The sequence below is a fragment of the Vespa mandarinia genome, chromosome 14 (genome assembly GCF_050613455.1).
Source record: "Vespa mandarinia isolate Hongniang chromosome 14, ASM5061345v1, whole genome shotgun sequence".
NCBI classification, from domain to species: Eukaryota; Metazoa; Arthropoda; class Insecta; order Hymenoptera; family Vespidae; genus Vespa; species Vespa mandarinia.
Window position 1 is genome coordinate 2,688,522 of NC_140823.1, and position 20,209 is coordinate 2,708,730.

Consider the following 20,209-nt stretch of genomic DNA (forward strand, 5'->3'; position numbering starts at 1 on the left):
CTCTGGATAAGTACAAATACTTTCATACAAAAAGTACTTATATTTTTCTACTTTACATTTTACCTGAATGTTATTTCCAAAGTCCATAGAACTAACTTCAAATGTGATAATTTAAGAAAATAGAGAGATCATAGATTATTCTCATATACAATTTAAGGTGCTATAAAGTATTCCTAATGAAAAATAACATATTAATCATATTTATAAGAAAAATTATCATTGGATAATTGATTCCAATTCATATTTACATTGTCTTGCATCAATTTTTTTAATTAACCCCTTTACTATAGTAATGTTAACTTAATCCATAGGAAAGACTATACCTATGTATATATATATATATATATATATATATATATATATATATATATACATATATATACATATATATACATATATATATTTATATATATGTACATATATATATGAATGATTTTATAATAATTATTAAGTATATATATGTATATATTATTATTATTATTATAATGCATAGATCTTCCAAAATATTAAATCTCATTTTAACATATTGTATTATTTTATCAATGTTTTCAACGTTTTATGTTTTCAATGGCATATTTGCCTTAATGTATATTCTTTATGTGGGCTTACCCGTCATATTTGGATTTATTTTCTTTATTTTATGCCATTATTAGCCACGATTGCAAAGAGTTCATTGTGTTTTTGAAAATAATAACAAAGTGCAATATACAATTATTTTGGAAAGTCGTTGATATATTCTAAAATTCTTTGAGATCTTTACGTTTTATATTTATATGTGTGAGTACGTGTGTATGTGTGTGTGTGTGTGTGTGTATAACTCTGTATCAACTTTTTAAATATGTCTGGATGGATTCATTAAAAAAAAAAAAAAAATGTTATTTTAAATATCATAGTACAGAGATCTATAAACAATTCCGGTTAATTTTAACTATCGCTTTCAAAATAACAAATACTTGGAAAGAAATGATAAATACATTGGAAAATTGCATATGAAATGGTATTTGTTACGTAAAAATATTAAAAATAGTATTATTCATGAACGTAAATTATACGTCACTCGTGCCTATTTTGTATTTCATACAAAGATACTGGGTTTGTACTTATATAAAGACAATACAAACACGGTCAATTGATCTTGAATGGATCTCAAAAACATAATTACTAGTAGCATATATATATATGATCTAACAGAAAAGAATTTATTGAATTTTCTCGAATACGTTTAATTTTGATGAATATAAAAATAAAAAGAGGTAGTAATTCTTGATATATATATGACAAATAATTGTCTACACTTTCGTATTTTCAATTTGTAATACAAAAATTGGATATACATATATAGGTCTTAAAAATTTTATACTACTTTTACAATTATAGGAAAGTGGAATAAGGAAAGATATTAATTGTATTTATAAACATTAGTTATATTTATTATTATAGTTAATAAATGCGATAAGAAAATTACAAAATGAAAGTATAAAATTTTGTATTGTCGAATAAAATTACTAAACATAGATTGTAATGGTATAATCGACTGACTACGCATATATATATATATATATACATATATATATATATATATATATATATATATATATATATATAATATTTTACAATGAAAATAATGTTATATTATTTACACAACTCGCATGTAATATATGATTTATAAATAAATGTAATGAAAAAAAAAGATCGATTCTTGAAATACGTATAATAATCTATTATCAAAAAATGGTAAGTAACTAGTTTACTTATTGTTATCACTTTTCAACTAATTATTATGTAAGTAGAAAGATACAAAAGCCTTAGCCGATGACGAATTTTCAGTGACTCTAAACTTTTCGAATGAATAACAGTGAAGGCAGTACGTTTGAATAAGAAATATTTACGGATAATAATATCAAAAAGAATATATGTATATATATTTTTTTTTTTGTTTTAATTAAAATTATTTAATAGAAAACATGCATATACAAAAGTGTCCTGTTAACAGGAATCCAAAGGAATCGGCAAATATATTTAGTGTTTTAACTTTTTGGTTTGTTCTCGTTATTTTTCTAATTACGTTATTTGTCAAATTCGTCTAGCATTCCTCCCTCTTTGACCTCTGAAAACTTTGTTAATTATTAATAATTAAGTCTTTCTTTTCTTTTTTTCCTTCAATATCCAACAAATATTACATTAGGTGGCTCAAGGATATATTTAAAAAAGGACTAAACAAAACATTAACGTTGGATGATATTTATGAACCATTGAAGTTCAACCAATCGGAAAATCTTGGAAATTTGCTCGAAAGGTTTAATAATTTAATTTATACACAAATATTGATCACTTTTTCTTTTCCATTGAATTTATCCTTTTCGACGGAAAAAAAAGAAAAAGAAAAAAAAAAAAGAAATTAAATTTGCTCGGTACATTGTTTCTTTTTTTTTTGTTCTTTTTTCTTTTCTTCTTTCTTTCTTGACTTTTTTTCTTTTACAGAGAATGGCGTCGCGAATGGGAGAAATTACAGGATTTCGAATATGTATTGGAAAAGGACGGTAATAAAAAATTAAACAAAGATATAAAACCGTCCTTGTACAAGGCATTATATCGTATATTTTGGCGTAAATATTTTTTAATATCAGGATTTTTGTTTGTTCATACTGTAATATTGTATACGTTACAACCAATATTACAAGGATGGATAATAAATTATTTTAATGTATCTTCGACAAATTCAAAAACAGTAACGAAAGAAAAAGTGATCATTTATTGTTTTGGTCTGGTCATCGATATCATCGTATCTGTTTGCATTTTCCATCATGTATATTTTAAAAGTCAAGAAATAGGAATGCAAATACGTATAGCTTGCAGTTCTCTAATATACAAAAAAGTATGTCAATTGTTTGATTTTAACGTAGATAATTATTAATTTCTATATAACGTTATATAAATTATATATGAAAAATGTGGACTTTAATTACGTAATATTTAAGTAATAATTCAAGGTCTGAATATTTTATGCTTTTTCTTTTTTTTTTTTCCTTTTTTTTCCTTTTTTTTTTTTATTTTTTTATTTTTTTCTTTTTAAATATTTTTTGAATTCTTATCAATATTATATACCTCATAAATTATGTAAGTTTACATTCGTTTCTTATCATTTCTTTGACGACATTTCGTTGACGTTTGCATTTATGTAATATAAAAAAATACTTAAACATATAAAACAATAATAATTAAAATAAATAATGTAACGTATGTATATATATATATATATATATATATATATACATATATACATATATCTATTACAGATATTACGACTGAGTAAAACAGCTTTAATGCAAACGACTAATGGTGGACAAATTCTTAATATTCTTAGCAATGATATGAATCGTTTTGATACTGTACTCATTTATCTGCATTATTTATGGATTGGACCGATTCAGGTAATAAATAAAAACTTATGCCTAAAATTGGCAATGATGAAATATTATTTCTTAATAAATAAAAAATTAAATTATATTATTATAAAATCACTCGTAGCTCGTAGTAGTAACCTACATAATGTGGACGATGATCGGATCTTCAACATTTTTTGGCATTGCATGTCTCTTATTGGTATCTTTTCCAATTCAAGGATATTTTCCTGTAATAAGTAAAAAATTAAGAGCAAGTCTAGCAGTTTTAACGGATACAAGGATACAACTTATAAACGAATTTATAACAGGCATACAGGTGGTAGAAATTTTCAATTAATAAAAGAAAAGAAAAAAAAAATTAATAATAATGATAATAATAATAATGATAATAAAAAAAAAAAAAAGTATTTCACAAATTCATTCCATAGAAATACATATTATAGATATGATCGTAACATGAAGTATCGATATAAAATGAATTTTGGTGTTTTTTTATTTTTTTTGTTTTGTTTTCAGATGATCAAAATGTATGGATGGGAAAAGCCGTTCAGTAAATTTGTAATAACAACACGTATAGCGGAAATGAAAAAAATTAGGATTAGCTCGTTTATTAAAGTATTAGCTCTGTCTATGTTAATATTTACCGAAAGAATGACACTATATTTTTCTATGGTTTCGTACGCTCTTACAAACAAGACATTAAATCCAGAATATACATATGTTTGGACAACCTTCTTCAATATTTTACAATTAACGATCGTCATGTTTTTTCTACAAGCTCTAATATCTTGGAACGAGACCACAATAACTATTAATAGAATCGAGGTTCGTTGTAATATTTTATTTCTACTTTATAAATTAATTATTCGTAATTCATTATAAAGTACATTATAATTTATAAATCAGAAATATAAATTGATGTTATTTAATCAATTTTTTTTTTAAGTCATTAAAAATTAATTTAACAAATTAATCTTTATCGTTGCAAAAGTGTTATATGAAATATTATTTATTTGTCAGAAAGAAATTTTATTCATACGCTAAACGTATGATTATTAGAAAAATAAAAGAGAACGTCGGAGTTATAAATGCGCTTAATTAAATTTCTATATATACGTAATTAAGCTTTTTGCCGTGGTAATTATACGAAAGAAAAAAAAAAAAAAGAAAAACAAAGAAAAAGAAAGAAAAGAAAAATAAATATTTCAAACAATTATTTCAGGAATTTTTATTGTTGGACGAAGTGATATCGAACGATCAAACGTCATTGATGTCATCAATGTCATCAAAATATGAGAAAAAAGGAGATAAAAATGATATTGAATATTGTAGGATCATTTTGAAGAAGGAAGAGCCGGTAATAAACGTCGAGCCGAAAAAACAACCATCGATTGAATTGATAAAAGTATCATCAAATTGGGTGTCGAGCAAATTACCACCTACTCTATGTAATATCAGTATGAAAGTGGATCCGGGCCAGTTATGTATTTTATTGGGTCAAGTTGGATCAGGAAAGACAGCCCTTTTAAATACACTTTTGAAGGAACTTCCTTTGGGTGCTGGTACCATCAAGATATTACAAAACTTGCCTACAAAAGGGGACTCTCATGCGAACTTAACAAATTATTTCACTGATAATAAAAACATTAGATTTTCTTATGCCTCCCAAGAACCATGGCTTTTTGGTGGTACTATTAAAGAAAATATTCTCTTTGGTGAATTGTACGATAACAAAAGATATACGGACGTAGGTGTAGACATGATCGTTGATCTGTTTGATTTAGAAAAAAAAAAAAGAAAAAAAAAAAGAAAAGAAAACGAACGAACAAATTCATCTTAATAATTTATTTCTAGGTAACGCGAGTATGTGCCTTAAATAAAGATTTCCAGCAATTACCTCAAGGTGATATGACTACTGTCGGGGAAAGAGGGATAATGTTATCTGGCGGGCAAAAAGCTCGAGTAAGTTTGGCAAGAGCCATTTATAAACAAGCAGATATTTATTTATTGGACGATCCATTGAGCGCTGTAGATACAAAAGTTGCCAAGCACATATTTACAAAATGTATCGTACAATATCTTCGTGATAAGACGAGGATATTAGCTACGCATCAATTGCAGTTTATCAAATCTGCGGATGTTATAATGGCACTGGATCATGTGAGTAATGAAATTGATAAAATTTAATTAAAACGATATTAAATTTGAATATTATTTTAATAAGGGTACCGTCAAAATGAAAGGAAATTATAATGAATTAATGAAAAATAATGATGAATTTTTGAAAATGGTCACTCGTATCAAAATGGAGAGGGAAAATAACGAAATTAAGGAGGATACAAATGAAAATCTTTTTGGATATAACAGAGATAGTATAAGAAGTAGAGCATCTATTAGATCATACAACAGTTCGGTCGTGGTAATAAATATATTAATATATCGAAGAATTCAACATGATATATAACCGTTTGTAATGTTTCAAATATATATATATATATATATATATATATGAATATAATTATTATGACAGGAATCTGTACATGGTGATTATGAAAATGCGGATACCAACGAACAAGAAGAATTATTTTTAACAAAAAATATTCCTTGGAAATTATATGTCAAATATTTTCGATATGGAGGCTCATGGTTGACGTTAATTATTTTTGTAATAATATCTATAGTAACGCAAATAATTACAAACGCTACCGATTATTGGGTATCTTATTGGACCAATTTAGAAGTCATAAGAAGTTCTAAAAATAAAACTTTAATCATGAATAAACAAGAGGAATATCGAAATACGATACAGAATACTATTTTATCGAACTTTATATCCTTAGATAATTTAGGATTGTTAACAACAACGTCTGCTATATACATTTATACAATCTTGATTGTTATTTGTATAATTACGGTACTTGTGCGCAGCATCTTTTTTATGCAACTTTGCGTAATCGCCTCTCGTAAAATTCATAATGATTCGTTTAACAATCTTTTGCAAGCTAACATGCGCTTTTTTCATACGAATCCTTCCGGTGAGCAATGTTTCAATATAAAATATCTTTAATAAATAAATATATAATTATTCAACGATACTATCGAAGAAATTTTATTTGAATTTTATAAAATATTTCATCAAGATATTATTTTAGGAAGAATACTGAATAGATTTTCAAAAGATATGGGAGCCGTAGATGAATTATTACCAAAGCCAATGATAGAAGTAATACAAATTTCTCTAGTTACACTTGGTATTATTATTATAGAAATAATTGTGAATTATTGGACAATTATACCATTCATTATATTAGGTATCTTTACTTATTTCATAAAAATAATATACGTTAGAACTGTGCAAAGTATTAAACGATATGAGAGTATATGTAAGTATAGTTATTTTCTTTTTGCTTTTTTTTTTTTTTTCTTTTTTTTTCCTTACTGTATTTAAAAATATTGTCATATTTATTTTATATAAGTTGATATTTGATCGTAATAAATGTAATTTTTATTTCAAGGTAAGAGCCCGATATTTTGTCACGTCGGTACAACATTAAATGGTTTATCGACGATAAGAAGTAGCGGTAAGGCTACACAAGATTTGTTGCAAAAAAAGTTTGATTATTTACAAGATAAACATACAGGCACTTGGTATCTCTTATTAGCAGCATCCGCACTTCTTGGTTTAGTCTTCGATATATTAATATCCTTTGTCATAGCCTTTATATGTTTTTATTTTGTTCTCGTACCTAAAGGTATTTATAATAATCACAATTATTTAACGTAAATGAATAATAAAATTTCAAAGGTGCAAAGGAAAATATCAAAAGGAAATGTTACATGCGCTTGTAATATTACAGATAATACATTGAGTGGAGATGTAGGTTTAGCTATATCGCAAGCCCTTATTATTATTAGTATGTTACAATATGGTATAAAACAATCTATCGAAGTAATTATTCAAATGACATCGGTCGAAAGAATATTCCAATATATGGATCTCCCTAAGGAGAAATCTTTGATAATAACGAACCCACTGCCGCCAACATGGCCATCGCAAGGTAGATTAATATTAAAGAATGTTTCTATGAGATATAGTCCGAATGAACCACCTGTTTTAAAGGTAAATTTCATACATATATATATATATAAATATTTAACAAGTAATATTTCGATTACGATAATGAGACATTTTTTTTTTAATGATTAGAATCTAACAGTTACGATAGAAGCAGGATGGAAAGTCGGTATTGTTGGAAGAACAGGAGCTGGAAAATCTTCATTAATAAGTGCACTCTTTCGTCTATTTTCTGAAGGTTTAGAAGGAGAGATAATAATTGATGAAAAGGATACAAGTACAATAGACTTGCAACAATTACGTTCTCGAATATCTATTATTCCACAAGAACCAATTCTCTTTGCTGCAAGTTTGCGATATAATTTGGATCCATTTAAGCAATATGACGACATACATCTTTGGGATGTTCTTCGAGAGGTCGAATTCACTGATATAGGCTTGAACGATCAAATTTTATCTAATGGTAACAATTTGAGCATTGGTCAAAAACAATTAATATGCTTGGCTAGAAGTATGCTGAGGAAAAATCGTATTATAGTTCTCGATGAGGCAACTGCTAATATAGATTCACAGTTAGTAGAATAATTTTTATGAATAATTAATTTACACATTATTTATATATATATATATATATATATATATATATATACGGATAATAATATTATTAATGATAAATAATTACTTGTGTTTCTTTTTAGAACCGATGAATTGATACAACGTACTTTAAGAACTAAATTTGTTGATTATACTGTTTTATGTGTGGCTCATCGTTTGAATACTATTATTGATAGCAATCGTATTATAGTGATGGACGGTGGAGAAATTGCGGTATGAATAAGATATTTTATAACAATCTTATAATTTAGAGTAAATTTATATCTACAATGTTATCATAATTATTTTATTGAATTTGCATTTTTACAAATATTATGCTTATGATCAACAGGAATTTGATCATCCCTACGAGTTATTACGTAATAAACCTAATGGTTTGTTTGCTCAAATGGTGAATAATACAGGACGTATTATGTCTAAGAACCTTTTGCAGCAAGCAGAGATGGCTTATCGGCGAGATACAAAGGAACACAATCTTGATGATATTTCCACTGAAACTGAATTAACAATAAATACAAATCAAGAATATATATCATTATAAATAAAGAAAAAAAGTTATATATATATATATATATATATATATATTCCATCTAAAATATTCTTTTACTTAAGCACCCCTGATGACTGTATTATTTGCAATTAAGATGAATGGCTGTAAATATTATAATCAATATATTTCAAAATATTTCAAAAATTCTATTTAATAGGATAGACAAATACGTATGTGTAAATATATATATATATATATATATATATATATATATATATACATATATATATGCACTAATATTTTATTTAACATACAACTACGTGTATGATATTATATATATTAGAAATATTGTGATGTTATATACAAAAAATAATTTCTATGATTTATTTTAATATAGTATTTTTTTTTTTGCATTCCCACGAGTACACATTAAAACTTTAGCTTTCTTAATACAAAAACTTATAAATTAATACTTTCCATAATTTTGTAATTATTTAAACAATATACATTGTACACAGAATACAATAAACTAAAATTTAAACAATAGCACATTCGTTTAAACATTACAAATATCAATACACGTGAAAAATTTTAAATAATTTTATTTTAAAATTCCAATACTTTAAAATTTTAATCTCGGTGTTGTTGGCCTTGCGATATAAACAATATACATTGTACACAGAATACAATAAACTAAAATTTAAACAATAGCACATTCGTTTAAACATTACAAATATCAATACGCGTGAAAAATTTAAAATAATTTTACTTTAAAATTTCAATAATTAAAAATTTTAATCTCGGTGTTGTTGGCCTTGCGATATATAAACATAAACAGTCCTTCTATTAACTTTGATAAATATCGAGTTAGTTCTCTCTTGCACTCCGACGTGAGCACACCTAATTTCTCTCTTTTTAAACGCGAGAACTTATAAATTAATACTTTCGATAATTTTATAATTATTTAAACAATATATGTTGTACACGGAGCACAATAAAGTAATATTTTAACAATAGTAGATTCATTTAAACATTATAAAGAAAGAAACACGCTAGAAACTAAAAATAATTTGAAAATAAAATTCCAGTACTTAAAAATTTTTAATTCTCGGTTGATGGCCTTCTGCAATATAAACATAAACGCTCTTTTGATTAACTTTGACGATTCGTGAGTTAGTTTACTTCTGCATTCCGAGCAGTGCACATCGTACTCTCTATTTCTAATCGCGAAAACTTATAAATTAATACTTTCGTTAATTTTATAATTATTTAAACAATATATGTTGTACACGGAGCACAATAAAGTAATATTTAAACAATAGTAGATTCATTTAAACATTATAAAGATCGATACGCGCGAAAAACAAAATAATTTCAATTTAAAATTCCAATACTTAAAGATTTAATCTCGGTGTTGTTGTTCTTGCGTAATATAAACATAAACGGACCTTCTATTATCTTTTTCAATTACCGAGTTAGTTCTTTCCTGCACTCCGACGTGTGCACATCGTGATTTTTCTTTTCTAAACGCGAAATCTTATAAATTAATACTTTCATTATTTTGTTATTGTTTAAGCAATATACGTTGTACGCGGAGTACAATAAACTAAAATTTAAACAACAGTACATTCGTTGAAACATTATAAAGACCTAAACGCGCAAAATATAAAATAATTTTACTTTAAAATTCCAATACTTAAAGATTTCTAATCTCCGTGTTGTTGGCCTTGCGAGATATAAACAGAAACGGTCCTTCTATTAACTTTGACAATTACTGAGTTAATCCTCTCTTGTACTCCGACGTGTGCACACCTAATCTCTCTCTTTTTAAACGCGAGAACTTATATATTAATACTTTCGCTAATTTTATAATTATTTAAACAATCATACATGTATGCGGGATAGAATAACGTAATATTTAAACAATAGTACATTTATTTAAACATTAGAAAGACGGAAACTCGTGCGGGACTTAGAAAAATTTAAATTTAATATTTCGATACTTAAAAATTTTAATTTCGGGATAGTTGGCCTTGTGTAATATAAACATAAACGCATTTTTCCTTAACTTTGACGGTTTCCAAGTTAGTTCTCTTCTACACTCCAACAACTGCACATCGCGATTATCATTTCCTGAACGCGGAAACTCATAAATTAATACCCTCGATAATTTTATAATTATTTAATCGATTTTTATTGAACACGGGATAGAATAGTGTAATATTTAAACAATAGTAGATTCATTTAAACAATATAAAGAAAGAAACACGCGCGAGAATTAAAATAATTTTAAAAACTTTTAATAACCTTCTATTACTTTAAAATTTTAATTTCGGAGTAGTTGCCTCGTGTAATATAAACATAAACATCTTTTTCCTGACTTTGATAGACACCGAGTTAGTCATCTCTTGCACTCCAACCTGTGCACATCGCGATTCTCTTTCTCTGAACCCAGAAACTTATAAATTAATGATTTCGGCAATTTTATAATTAATTAAACAATATTTAACATAGACGGAGCAAAATAAAATAATATTTAAACAATAGTAGATTCATTTAAACATTATAAAGAAAGAAACACGCGAGAAAGTAAAAATAAGTTAAGATAAAATTCCAATACTTAAAAATTTTTAATTCTCGGTTGTTGGCCTTCTGCAATATAAACATAAATGTTCTTTTTATTAACTTTGACAATTCGTGAGTTAGTTTACTTCTGCACTCCGACCAGTGCACATCGTACTCTCTAATTCTAATCGCGAAAACTTATAAATTAATAATTTCGGTAATTTTATAATTAATTAAACAACATTTAACGTACACGGAGCACAATAAAACAATATTTAAACAATAGTAGATTCATTTAAACATTATAAAGAAAGAAACACGCGAGAAACTAAAAATAATTTTAAAATAAAATTCCAATACTTAAAAATTTTTAATTCTCGGTAGTTGGCCTTCTGCAATATAAACATAAATGTTCTTTTTATTAACTTTGACAATTCGTGAGTTAGTTTACTTCTGCACTCCGACCAGTGCACATCGTACTCTCTAATTCTAATCGCGAAAATTTATAAATTAATAATTTCGGTAATTTTATAATTAATTAAACAACATTTAACGTACACGGAGCACAATAAAACAATATTTAAACAATAGTAGATTCATTTAAACATTATAAAGAAAGAAACACGCGAGAAAGTAAAAATAAGTTAAGATAAAATTCCAATACTTAAAAATTTTTAATTCTCGGTTGTTGGCCTTCTGCAATATAAACATAAATGTTCTTTTTATTAACTTTGACGATTCGTGAGTTAGTTTACTTCTGCACTCCGACCAGTGCACATCGTGCTCTCTAATTCTAATCGCGAAAACTTATAAATTAATAATTTCGGTAATTTTATAATTAATTAAACAACATTTAACGTACACGGAGCACAATAAAACAATATTTAAACAATAGTAGATTCATTTAAACATTATAAAGAAAGAAACACGCGAGAAACTAAAAATAATTTTAAAATAAAATTCCAATACTTAAAAATTTTTAATTCTCGGTAGTTGGCCTTCTGCAATATAAACATAAATGTTCTTTTTATTAACTTTGACGATTCGTGAGTTAGTTTACTTCTGCACTCCGACCAGTGCACATCGTGCTCTCTAATTCTAATCGCGAAAACTTATAAATTAATAATTTCGGTAATTTTATAATTAATTAAACAATATTTAACGTACACGGAGCACAATAAAACAATATTTAAACAATAGTAGATTCATTTAAACATTATAAAGAAAGAAACACGCGAGAAAGTAAAAATAAGTTGAAGATAAAATTCCAATACTTAAAAATTTTTAATTCTCGGTTGTTGGCCTTCTGCAATATAAACATAAATGTTCTTTTTATTAACTTTGACGATTCGTGAGTTAGTTTACTTCTGCACTCCGACCAGTGCACATCGTGCTCTCTAATTCTAATCGCGAAAACTTATAAATTAATAATTTCGGTAATTTTATAATTAATTAAACAACATTTAACGTACACGGAGCACAATAAAACAATATTTAAACAATAGTAGATTCATTTAAACATTATAAAGAAAGAAACACGCGAGAAAGTAAAAATAAGTTGAAGATAAAATTCCAATACTTAAAAATTTTTAATTCTCGGTAGTTGGCCTTCTGCAATATAAACATAAATGTTCTTTTTATTAACTTTGACGATTCGTGAGTTAGTTTACTTCTGCACTCCGACCAGTGCACATCGTGCTCTCTAATTCTAATCGCGAAAACTTATAAATTAATAATTTCGGTAATTTTATAATTAATTAAACAACATTTAACGTACACGGAGCACAATAAAACAATATTTAAACAATAGTAGATTCATTTAAACATTATAAAGAAAGAAACACGCGTGAAAGTAAAAATAAGTTAAGATAAAATTCCAATACTTAAAAATTTTTAATTCTCGGTTGTTGGCCTTCTGCAATATAAACATAAATGTTCTTTTTATTAACTTTGACGATTCGTGAGTTAGTTTACTTCTGCACTCCGACCAGTGCACATCGTGCTCTCTAATTCTAATCGCGAAAACTTATAAATTAATAATTTCGGTAATTTTATAATTAATTAAACAATATTTAACGTACACGGAGCACAATAAAACAATATTTAAACAATAGTAGATTCATTTAAACATTATAAAGAAAGAAACACGCGAGAAAGTAAAAATAAGTTGAAGATAAAATTCCAATACTTAAAAATTTTTAATTCTCGGTTGTTGGCCTTCTGCAATATAAACATAAATGTTCTTTTTATTAACTTTGACGATTCGTGAGTTAGTTTACTTCTGCACTCCGACCAGTGCACATCGTGCTCTCTAATTCTAATCGCGAAAACTTATAAATTAATAATTTCGGTAATTTTATAATTAATTAAACAACATTTAACGTACACGGAGCACAATAAAACAATATTTAAACAATAGTAGATTCATTTAAACATTATAAAGAAAGAAACACGCCAGAAACTAAAAATAATTTTAAAATAAAATTCCAATACTTAAAAATTTTTAATTCTCGGTTGTTGGCCTTCTGCAATATAAACATAAATGTTCTTTTTATTAACTTTGACAATTCGTGAGTTAGTTTACTTCTGCACTCCGACCAGTGCACATCGTACTCTCTAATTCTAATCGCGAAAACTTATAAATTAATAATTTCGGTAATTTTATAATTAATTAAACAATATTTAACGTACACGGAGCACAATAAAACAATATTTAAACAATAGTAGATTCATTTAAACATTATAAAGAAAGAAACACGCGAGAAAGTAAAAATAAGTTAAGATAAAATTCCAATACTTAAAAATTTTTAATTCTCGGTTGTTGGCCTTCTGCAATATAAACATAAATGTTCTTTTTATTAACTTTGACGATTCGTGAGTTAGTTTACTTCTGCACTCCGACCAGTGCACATCGTGCTCTCTAATTCTAATCGCGAAAACTTATAAATTAATAATTTCGGTAATTTTATAATTAATTAAACAACATTTAACGTACACGGAGCACAATAAAACAATATTTAAACAATAGTAGATTCATTTAAACATTATAAAGAAAGAAACACGCGAGAAAGTAAAAATAAGTTAAGATAAAATTCCAATACTTAAAAATTTTTAATTCTCGGTTGTTGGCCTTCTGCAATATAAACATAAATGTTCTTTTTATTAACTTTGACGATTCGTGAGTTAGTTTACTTCTGCACTCCGACCAGTGCACATCGTGCTCTCTAATTCTAATCGCGAAAACTTATAAATTAATAATTTCGGTAATTTTATAATTAATTAAACAATATTTAACATACACGGAGCACAATAAAATAATATTTAAATAATAGTAGATACATTTTAATATTATAAAAAAGATACGCGCGTGGAACTTAGAATCATTTTAATTTGAAGTTTCGATACTTACAAATTTTTATGGATTTGGACGATTATCAAATCAGTTCTTCTTTGGCCTTTGACGAGTAAACATCGAAAGTATCTCAGTAACTCTTTGCTGGTAGTATCTGCTATTATTTAATGTAAATATATTTTTATATTACACGTTTCTTCAATAATTTATATATTTATTTTTATTATAACATTGATAGTAATAATTTTGTTTTTATTTTTTTGTTTCAGAACATCATTGCAATCGCGCGTGAAGCAATGGTTTAATCGAATATTTTCGGTATCGCTTAAATAAGAATATCGCGAAGTAGAAGCAGTGTTTGTTCGTTCGGGTTTCGCGATTTAAACAACAAGTATATTTGCATCGATTGCGTGCAATGCAATCGTTAGAATCAGTGTTTATTCAGCAAAACGTATTACTTTTTTATCAGTCACATTGACTGTATTTGCAAAGGACAGTATAGTTTCGCGAAGTAAATTCAGTGACCGTTCGTCGAAAATTATTTATCGCGTAATAGAATCAGTGCATCATTGAAGAGGATTTTGATCAACTTCGATGTCGACCTACCTAATCAACAATTTCGATTATATCGCGGACGAGTGTTTTGGAGCCATCGCAGAACTTCTTAAGTTGTAAGTGAATTTTTAAGTCCCTCCGATCACTCAATCATGTCGAGGACGAAAGGTCCGAATTGACACGGGTGATTGGTTGTAATTTATTAGTAAAAGAGCATTGAGTGACCACGAGTAAATTTGTTCAGAGATTTACTCGTGAATGGTTTTTTATTTTTTAATTTCTTTATTAGATTAGGATAGGGTCTTCTTGTTCAAGCGCGTTTATATTTATTTTAAATTTTGGATATATCCATTTTTAAATATTTTGCTCGTGCGGAAATATCAAAGAATTATAATTCATGAGTTTTAATAAAGAATGAACAAGAAGATATTCGCGATGAATAGTCTCTTGATTACAAACGATACCATAGATGATTTCTTTATAATAATTAAAACTTTCGTTTGTAAGAAAAGAGCGTTCAAGGAATTTCTTTATATTTTTAAATAATAACAAATTAAATATTTAATCAATTTGAATTAATAAAAGAAAAGTCTCGATAGAGTCATTGCTTTTAAAAGAAAAAAGTCGAGTAGAATAATTGTTAAAAAATAAAGAGACTTATAGAGTCATAGTTCGTAGGCCTAGATGATAAATTAATTAATTTTTAGCTCAGGATTTTCAGCGATTAATATATTAATTTCAATTTTTTACGTTTAGCCAATAGATATCTTTCGAAAATATAATAATCAATTTCTGTTTTAACAATAATAAATATTTTTTTCAGGTAAATTAGGTTTGTGTAAGGATTTTATCTTTCATATCTTAGAATTTGAAGTCAAATTTTGTCGTTACAGTTTTAGAGTGATAATCGATTAGGTTGAAGCACGAAGCAAAGAAGAAGTTATATATCGAAGAGGCCCCCACAACATGTGGCTCAAGAGGGCAACTATTAGACTATTAAGTTATTTTCGAAGGTTCACTAAAAACTTTCGAGAATGACTCTTAGTCGTACTTTAATTTTACCATGTTGTCACTCAAAATGCTCTTATGGTGATGGGTGTAGGGGTGTAGATTTAAAAAACTAAAATATAATAACATTACGTAAATAATATTCCGATATTGCCACGCGTATGCAAATACGATTATTTCATATTTTATACATTTTTAATATTAAACTTTTTTTTAAAACTCAATTGAATTTATGATTCTAGTTTAATAAAATCAAATTTTACGTTAAAGTTGATTGATAAATTTAGCACATTTTTTCTTTTCTAAAGTTCAATTCAATTCATAATTTTATTTTAATAAAATCGAGTTCTATATTAAAATCACATATCTATGAAATGTAAAACTAATATATTTCTTTAGATCAGTATTCAGAATTTTTCATTCTTTTTTAAATAATATTCTTTTTTTCTTAGCTTTTAAGTTTAATTAAATTAAATTTCAAAGTTTATCGTTTGTATAATTAATATACATATATACTAATTCTTTCTTCTTTCCTTGTTTCTTTTCAGCTAGGTCCGAGTCGTGGGATCGAGAACACGTGAAGGAATAATTAATTAATATTTAAATAATAGGATATTCTTAGCAACGTTATAGAGAACATGTACATATATTATCATATATTATTGATTAATAAATATGATATTTCTTTCAGAGAGTATAATATTTATTTATATCTGTGTTCAGAATATTTCATTTCTTTTTAATTAAACTTTTATTTTTCTTAAGTTTAATCAAATAAAATTCAGCCTTTTATCGTTCGTATAATTACTGTCATTTCTATTGTTTCTTATTTAATGTCATTAATTATCCTCTATATATATCTCGGATGGAACCCATGGGAGAGGCCCATGGGTATGTGCCTCTGTATGGGTTGCTTTCTCAGCATCTTAAAGAGCTGCTCCTCTTTTCTTTTCTTTCTGGGGCTCTCTTTTCTATTTCATATTTTCCATTCTTATATGCTCCTATTAATTATGATTTATAAGTCTCGGGTGGGACCCATGTGATGGGGACATGGGTGTGGGCCTCTGTGCGGGTTGCTGTCTTAGCATCGTGTAGAACTGCTTCTCTTTTCTTCTCTTTCTGTGGCTCTCTTTTCTATTTCATATTTTTCATACTGATTTACTCTTATTAATTATGATTTATAAGTCTCGGGTGGGACCCATGGGATGGGGACATGGGTGTGGGCCTCTGTGCGGGTTGCTGTCTTAGCGTCGTGTAGAACTGCTTCTATTATCTTATCTTTCTGCAGCTTTCTTTTCTATTTAATATTTTTCTTATTTAATTATGTTTATTATTTTCTTATTTTAATTATGTTTTTAATTATCTTATTAATATGTTATTTCTTTTCATTATGTCTTTTCAGATTTTTATTATGCCAGTTCATTTTTAATTATGTTTGTTTAATATTTATATATGTTGCTTCTTTCTAATTATGTTTTTAATTATGTTTTCAGATATGTTATTAATAAATTCTTATTAATTATGATTTATAGGTTTTAGGTAGGAACCATTAGATAAAGCGGACTATTGTTTCAGCAGCCTGAAGAGCTACTTATATTTTCTTATTTTTCAGCAGCTTTCTTTTATTACTCATACTTTTCTACTTTAATTATGTTTTTAATTATGTTTTTATTTATCTTATTAATATGTTATTTCTTTTTATTATGTCTTTTCAGATTTTTATTATGTTATTTCCATTTAATTATGTTTTTTTAGTATTTATTTATGTCATTTCTTTTTAATTATGTTTTTATGTTTTTAGGTTTGTTATTAATATATTCTAATTAATTTTCATTTTTAAGTATTAGGTGGGACCCATGAGATGAAGCGGACTGTTGTTTCACCAGCGTGCAGACCTACTTCTATTTTCTTATCTTTCTTTTATTAATCTTCTTTTTTTCTTTGTCAGGGATGATCGACCAATCATGCAGCGATATTCAATATGTCTTTTCTTTTCTTCTTCTAATGTTTCCTTAGCTCCTTTTTTTCAGGAGAGATCATCAAGGCATAGGTTCACGTCTGGTCGAATGCGTCATCGCCTGGCTAGACCCATCATCGATTTTTATGTGCGGTTACGGGAAGGATAGGAAGAACACTCGCGCGAGTGTCGGCGTGCACAAGCGTGGGTGTTCTCGGGCGCGATTAAACTTCGTTTGATTGTTCGTATCGAAAACGCGAATTCAGAGTAGAGTCACCGTTTTTCTAACACTCACGTGAATGAACGTGGACGCGATTTAAAAGTCCTACCGGGGACTTCGTTTATATTTGCCCGAATATTCGATTAGATTACCTCGCGAACGCGTTTTTTTAGAATAGAGTCACCGTTTTCCGAACACTTGCGTGGGTGTCCGGGCGCGATTAAAAGTCCTACCATGGACTTCGTTTTAGTGTTGAAATTCGGGGTGCGCGAACGGTTTACCTTGTAGTGCTGTACATAGCTGGCTGATGTTATGACAATCCTAATGTTTGGTAGCGGGGCGGAAATCCCGACAAATATCATGGAAAGTCTAAATACCGGTTAGCATATGTCACTTTGGATTTCAACTTAGAGTCATCGTTATTCTAACACTCACGTGAGTGTTCGCGTGCGCGATTAAAAGTCCTACCGGGGACTTCGTTTTGTTTGCTCGAATATTCGATTAGTTTATTTAGAGTAGAGTCACCGTTTTCCGAACTCTTGCGTGGGTGACCGGGCGCGATTAAAAGTCCTATCATGGACTTCGTTTTAGTGTTGAAATTCGGAGTGCGCTTCGGATTTCAACTTAGAGTCACCGTTATTCTAACACTCACGTGAGAGTTCGCTTGCGCGATTGAAAGTCCTACCGGGGACTTCGTTTTATTTCTTCGACATATCGATTAGATTACTTCGCGAATTTGGATAGAACAGTAGAATCTACGTAACTATAACAAACGTGAGTGTCGCGATCGCGATTAATGCGCTTTGATTGTTCGAAATTCGGATGCACGAATTCAGATGTGCTTAATAATCCGTTATGCCCGAGGCGAGGGTGTCGAACGGTAAAGCTCTCTGTAAGTGGGGTCCCTGTAGCTGATGCTATATACCTCCTGTTAGCTAAGTCGCCCTAGATATCCGAAGCGGAAGGCATAAGGGATCGGGATCGCGGAACGCGTATTTTAGAGTAAAGTAGAGTCACCGTTAGCTCGTGGGTCTCCACATGCAGCAACTTCCACGTAGTGAGACCTGGGTCAGTATTACTTGCATACAATAATTATAAATTCTTTAACGCAAGTACTACTGAGCGAATGGCTGCATACTGTATTACTTTTCCAATATCTTTTTAATCTAATTCCAACTAAACATTAATATATTTCCATCTGATATAGCTAATAATTCTTCGAAAGAAGAAATATAACAGAATTTATTGTACAATAATTTCTTACAGATCGACAAGGAAATTTATATATCTCTCTTTTATGTCAGCTGTCATTTCTATTTATTCTTAATTACTCTCTTTAATTATCCTTTGCGTACTTCGGGTGGGACCCACGGGCGGGGCCTGTGGGTGAGGGCTTCTGTGCGGGTTGCTGTCTCAGCATCATATAGAACTCTTTCTCTTGTCTTATCTTTTGGGGCTCTCTATTCTAATCTTTCTGGGGCTCTATTTCTTTCTCCGGCTCTCGTTTCTATCTCATACTTTTCTTTTTGAATTATGTTTTCAATTATGTTATTTCCTTTTCAATATGTATTCTTAATATTTATTTATGTTGTTTCTTTCTAATTATGTATTTAATTATGTGTTTAATTATGTGTTTATGTTTTTAATTATGTTTATTTTCTGTTTATATTATATGTAAATAATATGTTTAATTTTATGTATTTTTTTTTCTTTCTCTTATATTCTGCTTATCTTCTTCTTTTCCAGTATAGATCATCGAGGGATAGGTTCATCTGCGGACGGATGCATCGTCGCCTGGTTGGATTCATCCTCGATTTTTACGCGCGAATACGGGAAGGATAGGAAGAACACTGGCGCGCGTGTCGGCGGGCACAGGCGTTGGTGTTCTCGGGCGCGATTAAACTTCGTTTGATTGTTCGAATCGAAAACGCGAATTGTAGAGTAGAGTCATCGTTTTTCTAACATTCG

At 28.1% G+C, this 20,209-nt stretch overlaps 1 protein-coding gene across 4 annotated transcripts; it reads left to right on the forward strand.

The window, feature by feature from the left end:
- The first annotated feature begins 1,841 nt into the window (after positions 1-1,841).
- On the forward strand, positions 1,842-8,669 carry LOC118439958 (ATP-binding cassette sub-family C member 4). Of its 4 annotated transcripts, XM_085661181.1 has the most exons (17): positions 1,849-1,915; positions 1,994-2,038; positions 2,186-2,296; positions 2,482-2,875; positions 3,297-3,431; positions 3,529-3,720; positions 3,921-4,229; positions 4,627-5,151; positions 5,259-5,564; positions 5,629-5,823; positions 5,935-6,439; positions 6,557-6,787; positions 6,920-7,156; positions 7,262-7,524; positions 7,612-8,051; positions 8,178-8,307; positions 8,426-8,668. In XM_085661181.1, coding segments are annotated over exons 1-17 (4,230 nt in total). In that variant the 5' UTR covers positions 1,849-1,913; the 3' UTR covers positions 8,636-8,668. The 4 variants fall into 4 exon arrangements, with proteins under 4 accessions (XP_035718151.1, XP_035718148.1, XP_085517307.1 ...); XM_035862258.2 differs by having other exon boundaries at positions 1,842-2,038; positions 5,629-5,820; positions 8,426-8,669; XM_035862255.2 differs by having other exon boundaries at positions 1,842-2,038.
- The last annotated feature ends 11,540 nt before the right edge of the window (positions 8,670-20,209 follow it).